Source organism: Mastacembelus armatus, chromosome 6, assembly GCF_900324485.2.
Source record: "Mastacembelus armatus chromosome 6, fMasArm1.2, whole genome shotgun sequence".
NCBI lineage: Eukaryota > Metazoa > Chordata > Actinopteri > Synbranchiformes > Mastacembelidae > Mastacembelus > Mastacembelus armatus.
Window position 1 is genome coordinate 10915937 of NC_046638.1, and position 11093 is coordinate 10927029.

General features: G+C 39.7%; 1 protein-coding gene across 1 annotated transcript in view; it reads left to right on the top strand.

The window, feature by feature from the left end:
- LOC113132942 (RNA polymerase II elongation factor ELL) overlaps positions 1-11093 on the top strand; it is a 25071-nt gene continuing 13978 nt past the window's right edge. Inside the window, exons 1-2 of the mRNA XM_026311400.1 lie at positions 1-138; positions 3188-3235. Coding sequence (XP_026167185.1) covers positions 1-138; positions 3188-3235 — 186 coding nt within the window. The remainder of the gene's footprint in view (positions 139-3187; positions 3236-11093) is intronic.

Sequence of the window (11093 nt, forward strand, 5' to 3'; positions counted from 1 at the left end):
ATGGCAGCGCTGAGACAGGAGCATCGGTATGGGCTCTCCTGTGGCAAAATCAACAAAAACGCCCCGAATCAAACTCTCTATCACGTCAAACTCACCGACACTGCCATCCGGACCCTAGAAGCCTACCAGAACCTGAAGGTAAGAAAATGAACGAGTTCCAACTTTGGAGCGTGTGTTTATTTATTTATTTTCTCCCATCTATATTTTCCTTATCGCCTTCCAACTCCAGGAACTGTACGATCCCTGTTGGAAACCCAGTTTCTTGTTTTGGGGGGGGGGAGTAAAGTTGAAATACTTTGCTAGACTGCTCAGATTTCATCGAGAAAAGTGCTGGTGGCTGATTAATGTAGAGTGTGCTGGTCTATTCTGGCTCTGGTAGAAATCAGGCTGAACTTCACTTCATGCGACCCTACCAGGCAAACCCAATAGACTTCGATGAATAAAGGGATTTCATTAAATTCCCATGTAAGCTCTGAGCACAATTTGTTTTCAGCAGAAAAGCAGAAGCTCAGACTACTTTACGTTGTGCACGTCCGCTTGTTTACCAAAGCGTAATCTCCCGGTGACCGAAACGCAGGCTATCAAAGTTCCCATATGACAGAGGTTTCTGGTTAAAGCCAGATGTTTTCTACTTTTCCTCATGTGTATTTTACATTTTAAATCCATTATGCAGATTACCAGAGAACACATATGTTTGTCAGTCATTAAATGTTAGAATGGTTGTTTTTTTTTTTTGTTTGTTTTTTTTTCCTGCATGTTTCGCTCTCGGGAATAAATTAATGACGAAGCTATGAAGCAAATATTCGACTCCACTGGATCGGGACTGTTTTATTGTTTTTATGGTCCATTAGATTAGACTGAGATAATTTAGTCTGTTCAAATGGTCCTTCCCAGAGCAGAGCTTGATAAAACAGTTAGTCCCACAGTTGTGACTGCAGGGGGAGGCTTACTAAGGGTTTTTTTTTTTTTTCCTAAGCCGTCAAAACAAATAAGTGTATTTGAGTATGGACCACAATCCTGGGCTATAATCAAAGTAGACCCTGGATGTAGGAGTCGCTGGTTCAGCTGTATATTCCTCACTAGGTTCGGTAAGGTCGTGCTGAGGCTCTTGTGTGTATTATTGTTTTCTGCCCTTTTACACGCCTGGAAGCCTGTGCAGCTCCGGAGCTCATTGGTCTGTGAAGCAGAGTAAACTCCAGAGCTCACACAGTCTAACAGCTTCCTCCAGGCCAAAGCAGGAGAGCAGGAGTGGTTACTTCAAGTTTTCCAAGTCAAAGGCCATCCCAGAAAATATGGCTTTAGACCGCTGCACTCCCACTGTGGTGTGGTGTGTGTCAGAGTTTGTCCAGAGGAGCCCCAAACTCAAAGAGTTTCTATTAGATATTTCTATTAGATTATTTAGATGGATTTGTTTAGGATTTTCTCATATGTGTTTAAAGTTAGGAGAGACTCATTTAACATAAAGGCTTCATATCAGATTAGGGCTGCTACAATTCATCCATAACAGACTAATTACTTGACCTAAATGTCAGGAAATACTGAAAAATGACACAGTTGCAAGTAAATAAGGTCAGATACATTTCAGTTTATATCACTGAAGGCTTTGTAAACCTGCAAACTGCCTATTCATGTTTCTCAAGTAAGAAACAGTGTAACATTGCCAGACTAATTAGCCTCTAAAAAGCAATGAAAAGTGCCACAGTAGCAGTCTCCTCAAGCCACAGTTGCTGTATTCAGTGTACTTGTTTGTCCAACAGTCCAAAATCCTAATATGTTGAAATTTCTATCATATATGTCGAGGAATATCTACCATTGATGGATTAATAAATTCATTAATATTACTTTATAATAAGGGGGTTATTAATTGTAACAAATGTTATGAATGGGTGATTTACTAGTGCTGTCATTTGCAAGTTATTAATAACATTTGAGTTATTAGGATGTAAAAAAAAAAAATCCCTTTGGCTGGGCTTTTCTCTTTCTGTTCTGTAATAGTGTAGTGAAAATGTTGGCAATCCATCAGTAAACACTGATGGGGTTTGTTGCTTTTTAGAAAAGTGTGCAGTTATAAATATGTTATTAGATTAGGGCAAAGGAGTTTTTCCCAACCTGGCAACTCCAAAACTGAAATGACTATAAATGGCTCATCACTAATCTATATGGTATTAGTTAATGATAAAATAATATTTATAAATCCATGTATTGCAGTTTACAAAGCTGTCATTATTCCAATTATCCATCTAACCATTTCAATTCTAGTAAATACTCCAAAATATTATTTATAATTCTAATATTTTAAATGATTAAATTAAAAAATCTTATGATAAACCCTCTTGCAAGCTAACCAAATCCCAACCTTTTAACAAGTTTTATTTTAGCACTAATGTAATTGTAATATGTACCAAATATTATGTGCTGTAATATTTATCATTCCATACAATATTAAAAGCTAACAGACGAAGAAAATCACAACAATACTCCTCAACAGGGAAGACATTTCCCAAAACCATTAATAATAAATTAAGAGCACCATCAGTCACAGGCACAGCTGTAGTTCACAGATAATAGTCTCCATCTATTTACCATGTATTGTTTTTGCCTCAAAGGCAAGCATTTTTTATGATTTTAATATTTCTTTATCAGTAAGGGGGAAGGAAACAATGTGATGTTCGGGAGCTTAAGCCAGGCACACTGTGGTCTGGGAAACTGCAGCACTGAGGGCTTATAAAACGTACCTTTTTAAAGAAATATAATTGGTTTCAGGAAGAGCATTGTCTTTCCTCTTGGTTCTGTTTTAGTGTTTACCCATTTGCAAATAGGCTGGAACACACACAATTATCAAACAGGGCGACATGAACAAACTTTTCTGCAGGCTACAGATCAATTAACCACTCACATTCCTCTGCAGATTAGGGCAACAAACCTTTGAACTATTGACTTAATGATACAGAAATATGACAGTAATTCGTCAAGGCAAAGGCTGATGGGAAATGGTAATAATGGCAATGGTTTGGCATTCAGTGAGGGAAGTTTACCAGGCTTGTCTCATCAAGCCCGGCTGCTGATATCTTGAGAAATCCACTGTGCAGATTATTTTCACTAATAATGTATGAGCTGTCCATTAGATTAAACTTGAACATGGTTCCTCAATCAGTGACCAGTTTCTTCTTTTTCTCTCTCTCGTCAGGCATCACTATCAAATCAGCCAGCGATCTGCTTCAAGGGGAGCCAAGGGGTAAGAAGTTTTGCATATTCTCCCTCTTGCCACAGAAGTTGGTGTCGCTAACTAGTTCTGATTTGCCATGGAGTGCACTTGTGACAGTCCCTCTGGACATCTTATTTGATTCTTAAGCATCTTACTCGCATGCATTCATGAAGAGGTTGGCCTTGTGACTTTCCAAGTTTCTGGATGAGTTTAATGTTTATTTCTTTAAACACTGAAACTAAAAGATACATTGAGAAGATAGGAATATGTTTGCTTCTAATGCGCCAGAGTCCAAATCATTAGGGGACAGTGACTCTAATTTGCTCAGTTACACTATAGTATAGACAATCTACATAAACACTTGGCACTGAAAGTGAGAGGGCATTCCTGTGAAGAGACTGTAAAGAAAGATGCCTGAGTCTGGCCAGATTAGCTGGGCCACTATTACACCCTCCCTGGCCCTGCCTGTTAGGCTACTACACATTTACCACACAATCAGCCCTGTCTAAAAGGAGCTGCTCTAATCCCCACAAGAGCCGATTGCATTGACGAAAGTGACTTTGCTCTGTACACAAATGCTGGCCCTGTGTGTTCGTAGGGTGCTGCAGGCAGGGTATGGTATACCTCTAGGCTGCTAGCCAGGTTACTGGGTCAGGATCGCAACTGGGGAGGCTTTGTTCAAGAAAGGGAAGGAGGTAGGGGAGTTGGTGAACCCCGGAAAGCCTCCATGCCTGTTGTTTCTGTGCAGGCATTAAAGATTTTAAATATAGGAATGATATAGGGGCAGTGGAATTTTTGCCAGGAAGATGTTCAAAATATGTCCAAAACACAAACACGTGAAGAAACATTTGGAAAACGAATCACAGATTAACCTGTTTATACAAGTGCAAGTGCAATTTAAGTGTGCTTTAATCACTGAACAGGATTTGGTGATTATATCTTGGCTGGCACATTACATATTCAAATTGGTTAGTGGAATTCAAGCTTTGTCTCCCTCCCCCTCTGATAGTAGTCCCCAAGCTGGACGATTGGGCATTAATGAGGTATCTGCAACCATTGGTGGTGGGGGAGGCCAGATTAAGTCGTTAGTGGGGGGGTGGATGTTGGTGAACATGGCAGTCTGGCATACAGCAGACCGAGGGGATAAGCAGTGTCTGCGTTTCCAGGTTGGAGGGTTACAGCATCACAGATGTAGGTTTTCCCCTACTTTTTATCTGCTGGATGAGTGCTTGCTGCATGGAGCTCATCCATCCCCAAAAGCACCATAAGGTTGAAGAGGTCATGCGTAGCAAGTGAGGTTTGTGTCCTCTGACAGTTTCCAGCTGTAGAGTTTGATCACAGAAGTTATGGCTGCTTCTTTCTGATCTTTGTCCTCACTGGCTCATGTCACAGTTCCTGTAAAGGGGCACTTCCAGTGCCACAAAAACCAGAGGAATTCTTCAAAATCACTGCCCTGGCACCACTCCAAGGCTCAGTGGTATCAGGGGCCACACCGCCTATGGAGAAATAGCACGCTGAGGTTTCGACTGCCTCTATTTCTTCTGCAGCATTTAGCTGTACTGTTGTCTTAAATTGACTGCCAAGGTTGTAATCATGCAACATGCAAGACGCAAGCTCTCAGAGTCTACTGAAACTATTGTTCAAGGTAATTGCGAAACTTCTAAAATCCAATAAATCTACTCGTTTTGAATTTAGCGAAACTTCAGTTTTGCTAATTTAAACAGGAATATAACCAGCCATAAAACTGCATGGGGTTGATCAATAGCTGGCATCTGGAGCAGTGAAGGGAAATTTTTAAAAAGTGGAGACTGATGCAACTATAAAGAAATAAGAGAAGCAGAGATGCTCTTTTTAACACTTTGTACAAGCTCAAAGTTGAAAAGAAATTTGACTCTGAATTACTTTGAAATCATCAGCAGGGGATAAGGAATATATTCATGGCTGTTCTGAGTTCCCATGGCCTGGAATTTCACATCCTGGTGCTTATTTTCCTTTAGGGCTGGCACTGCCGCCTGCTTGTTGGCATGATCTATATCAATTTATATAGAAATAAACCTTGTGATGGTTTATTTATTCAGTCAACGCTGTAAGGCAATTATGTTTTATTCACCCAACTACAATATTACTTGTTATTAAGAAGCAAATACTTCACATATTTATATTTGTTCATTGTTCCACTTGTCCTTTGGCATGGCTTAGAGAAGTCTCACCTATTACAGTGCAGAGTTGTTGAATAGCATCGAGAGGTTCAAGATTATTTTGTACAACTGAAACAAAATTTTACAAGTAAAACGAGATCGCAAATGTGGCCATTATATCTGAATACTGTATGTTGTGTTGTGTCAAGTGTGACATCAGTTTCATTTCTTCCTCAGTTCATAAATGTTGAATTGCAGTCACCAGAATAATTATTTTGGTTTACGGTTCTGTCTGTTTTTATGTGCACATCTGCTACATGAAGGCAGTGGTGTTGAGATGAGGGGGAACGTAGAGGAGCTAGATATGCTCATGACGACTGTGTGTGAAGGCTGAGCTTCCCCTGGGCTCCCTCCCGCCTGCCCTCTTGATTACTGTGCCATTTCACCCCATGCCTTGGTTGAATCCTTGGGAGACATCAGGGCCTCTATCACACACACGGCTGCTTTGACTACACCGCACCGCTTTGCTTCCCCTCATGTGCACAATGCAAATAAGATTTTTCACTGCATGTTTGTGTGCATGCACACACATATTTTCTCCTCTTTCCCTGGAAGCTAATTAGAATAACAATAACAAGAATGCAATAACAGGAATGTGGTTTGAGAGCTGCCCCCCTATGCCCTCCACAAATGCATAGCAGTGAGAGGGAGAGTTGTCCCACGTGTTTCTGAAAGGGCACACGCCGCTCTATTCATCCAGATGTGTTAAGTGAGGCAAAAGTCTCTGTGCTCTCTGCTCGTCTGAGGCTCACTGTGTTTATACAAAGGCAGCTGGCCTTAGGATTTTTAGATCATAAAGTATATTTTAGGAACGAACCTCATGAGATTCTACAGTTAAAAAACTTTCTTTTTTTTTTAAGATAGCTCCTCTGTCATTATTGTGTTCTTTAGCTTTAAATTAGGGATGAAAAAAGATGCTCCAGTGTCTGAGTGACTGTGTCAATATTTTGAGAAAAATATATGGTTACAAGAGTGGTGTAAAAAATTAGAATAAAAAATACTGGGCAAGCAGTTTGACCAAGGTGGCAATATGCAAGTATATAAAAGGAAATATTAAAAAAAAAAGTCAAAATAAAAACTTTAGTGTGCCAGGATTGTGTTATTTGTTAGTTTGTGCAGTAGAGACAGATATGTAGCATCAGCACCAAAATTACTGAGCTGCTCAAAGTCTGAGGTATGATTGTATATACCGCTAATTGTGCTGTGTACAACATGTGAACCTGGGCTGTCAAATAACTAAGCAGGTATATAATAGAGACTCTGGCTCAGCAAAACCTGAAGTCAATGTCCAAGGATAACAGTGTGTGTTAATTACAGTTTTTGATGTGTTGTACTCAGAAATGTTTGCAGCTAGAAAATAGCTAAACATTCCCCAATTTTTTTTGATAAATTTAAGCAAAACAATTTTTCACTTCAGCAAACTTTTCTTTGGTCTTTTAAAATAATTATTCCTTAATGTGAATATTTTCAGACTGAATTAAGCTCTTTAAATATGCGGATGATCGTAAGGAAGTTATTTAAATGACCACAGATAATTGCTGATAATTGTCTTATTTTGATAAGCTGCTGATTAATAATCATCCAATATGCCACTTGGTATTGTAAAGACAGAACAAAGCTGACAGCTGGAGGAAACATTTCATACAATGGTGACATTTTTTTTTCTTAGATTTAAAAATGCAGCATAACAGGATATGAGCAGCACAACATGGCATGTAAACACAGGCAGTGTTTTTGTATGCAGTAGTGAGGAGTTTTAAAGCCCTAACCAAAAAGCTGAAAGTTTGAAAACTGATTTCACTCATAATTTTTCTAACTAGTAAGGGATGCACATATAAAAACTCATAACCAGTCTTGCCTCTCTTTTAATAAATGTTAATATTGAAATACGTTTGACAATTAAAGCTGGTTCACTGTGTTATTTATATATTTATTTTTACACAGCACATCTCAGTGAATTTTCCCTTCTTTTTCCAAGTTTCCTTGCAAACTAATCAGGTTTGGACATACTTTCAAACAATCTGTGAATTGTTAAAGGATTACAGAGAGCCTGCTTGCTTGGAGAAAAAAGTCCAGTAATGGGAGTATAGTGCGGCGCTCCATTTGGTTTGGTTGCTCCAGTGAAACGGCTCAAAATCAACAAGGGAAACACATTACTCGTGTCAGTGCATCCCACGTATAATAACCACTGTGTGAAGGGAATTTCCTAACCTTTAAACACTGGCACCATCTAATGCAAATTAGGCAGGGCTAAGTACGTTTACAGAGAAGTCTGAGTGTGTATATACATATTTTTTTTATATATAATTATGTGAGAGAAAGTAGCATCCTAACACTGACATACAATATAAAAGTAGACTTTAAGTCTCGTCTCCATCCCCTTGTGTATGAGGGGGAAGGCTTATACAGTAAGGAGAGGTGGGGGTGTCGGTGGTGGGGAGACAGAGAGTGTTTGTTGAGGTTGACAGATTAGCTCCAGCTTTTTGGAAAAAGATTCTGCTTGGCATAACAGGCACTACCTTGGGGGATGCTCAACACTTTCCCATCCCCATGTCCCCACACTACCGTCAGTCCCCACCCCCCCTTCTTTTGCTTTTCCTGTCTCTACCAACCCCCCTCAGTGAACTGATCCTCAAGCACAGGAACCACCACATCCATGCATGCTCACTGAAAACATGATTGAGACCACACGAGGTGATGTCACATTTTGTTTTCAAAAAGTGACTCATGGTGGGATTGTAGAGCGTACTGTACAAAGTTTGAGGACAATGAATGGGAAGAATTAATGGCACCACTGCCTTTCTCTGGCACACTGTTTGTCATCATCACTGCACTTGCCTTGCCTGCTCATGACACTGAAACACAACAGGATTGTGCCAGTGCCTCAGTCCATTTTGTGGCATATGAGCTGATCACTTCAACCTAAATAAAGAGTGAATCCAGAATGAATACACTTGCTCCACCAGGATCCATCCCCCTCTTCTCTATACTGAGTTCCACATTCCTAAAGGAAGACTATTTAGGACCATCTCTCATGCACTGGCTCCACTGGGAGCCACCACCAACCCCCTCCCCTTCATACACACATACCCAAACCCCCAATCCTTCCCCTTACCCCCAATAAACACACAGCCACACGTCCCTGCTGTTCATGAATAATCCAGGCACACCGACAGGCCATTGCACTCAGCTATGTGGGGGAAGAAGCTAGAACAAAAGGCGGGCAGCTCACAGAGCAGTTATGGCTGAGTAGGCTCGGATGAGAAGACAATGGTAACTAGTGTCAGTACAGACAGGGGCAGGAGGCAAAGACTTCAGAGTAAATCACATATCCAGGCGCCTGCTCCCGTCTCAGTGCTGCCAAATACCAGAACTGGGAACCTTGCCTTGTAGCTTTCATCTGCAGAGCAAAGAAATAAAGAGAGAGAAAAGCTATCCTCTCATCTTTCTCTGCAGATGTTTGGCTTGCAAAAAGAACACAGGATTGGCAAAAAAGTAGATCTCTTTGGCGAAGCTGTTTTTTTCTTTCCTCACCAAAGAGAGGAGTTAAGAACTCTGTTTAACCTCAAAGATGAGCAGTTTAAACATGCTCAGGGAGTAAACGATAGAGTCTTGCAAGGACATCACCATTGGTGCCCTACGTCCTTGTCCAACTGCTGTGTCCCCCGCCAAGATTTTCTGTTCCAGTCCAGTTCACACCTTACAACAGCTTGAAAGTATTTGACATCTCCAAACACACGGGGCCTGGAGTAGCAGATGTGGCTGGGTCGTGGCCACGGAGGCAGTTATTGTATCAGCCTGTACGCTCCATGGGGGGCTGTACTGACAAGGTGCTAAGGATTGCTGCTCTGATGCCATTTGGTGGCTCTGACTGTAACTGTCCAACGGCTAAACTTTACTCCTACCATGATAATGCAAAACATTAATGAGTTTCTTTTATGAAGCTGCTCAATTTCATTAAACTGACACATGTTAATTGTACACTCTGATGATAATAATACCCCATTAAGCTTTTCACCGATTAATTACTGATTAATCAGATTAAAGGACTCACACAGTCATAATTAGAATACTACGGAGCATAAGCATTTTAATGAATTCTTTCCTTTGTACCGAGTTGGACAAATAACCCTGATACAGAATTTATCACCATAAATTGTAATAAATCTTACAGCAGAAATAGCTAATTCAAATTATACGACATAATGTAAATATAATATAGAATACAAAATATAAATATCTTTCTGTTTTTAAGTAATGTAATTGACATTTTTTTCTGAACTGAAAGATGATCACGTTTTGGAGGTTTCAATAGCTGCATTACTCTAATTCATCGCAGGATTAGTCTTTTGTGCTTTGAGTACCAGAACATGAGCACAGGCTGATCACACATCTATAGGTTTACCGAAGTGTTTCGCTTGATAAATATTATTCATCAGTAATATAAACACAACATCTAACAGTATAAAAACATGACTTCAGAAATGCATCTGTGTTCTGTCTAATAATTGGACATGAATATGACTCAGCAGTCCTCGTCCTGGAAGTATGGGAGCCATATTTTTCAGAACATGGAAAAAAAAAAAAAAAAAAAACACTGCCCTGAGCTTGACTGATAAAAGCCTCTTTCTGGTGACACACGGTCTAAACTGTCAGCTAGATATCTGACTTCACTCTGCATGTGACCTGTGGGAGTCTGAGGCTCCCTTTACTTAAGAAAAGACAAAACAGCAACACACACACACGCACACATATGCACAGAGCCTGGGGGTGATCAGACCAAAGCTCAACAGGGAGATATCTATGACTCAGCATCTCTATGTAAATCTACACTTACTACTCTACTGACAACAGCTTCAGGATCACAAACCTGTTGGCACAAGTGGTGTCACTGATTAAACACATCAACAGTCAGAGTTAATTTCATCAGTCTGGGTGGGATGGTGATGAAACAGGCAACTTTGGCTGTGATGATCTTTGTATTCTACAGGCACTGTATAAAGCTGTAATCTGTAACCTTGTTGTTGTCCAGCAATGACACAGTTGAGTTGGTTCTTGTTGGTATGCCTTGAAAATGTCATGTTATTTCCTGTAGTATTATTGTGCTTCTTTTTATATAATTTATATGCTTGTTGTTTTTACATTTTACTCATTAAAGCCACACTATGTAAATTTTGAAATAATAAATAATACATTCTTCCTCTTGTAAATGAAATTTTAAGCCATGAGCAAGAAAGAAAAAAAAAAAACACTTAATTTAATTTATTATACTCTGTTTTTGCATCTACATCATTATTTGATATGGCATAACCAGTAGCTCATGGGGACTAATGCTAATTTAGCAAACTCTAGAGATATTGCTGTGTAAGTGGTATCACTGACTTAGTTTGTTGACTTAATGACTTTTTTCAATACTATTAAAGTGAATTTTAGCAACAGTTGTTATAATTGCCTCGTGTTCCCAAAGTGGCAACTGTTTAACAAAAACTACTTTACTGAAAATCAAACCATTCTACAGGGATGCTTTCATTAAGCCTTTTACTAAAAGACTAGTTTTGAACGTTTTGGGTGTTTTTGCATTACAGAGCCAGTGAGACAGTGACTGATGTCTGCTGTGGGAATGTGAACAAGCATATTATTCAACAGATCAAGCAGTACCATTAAGATTCAAGTTCAAGGTCTCATGTTTT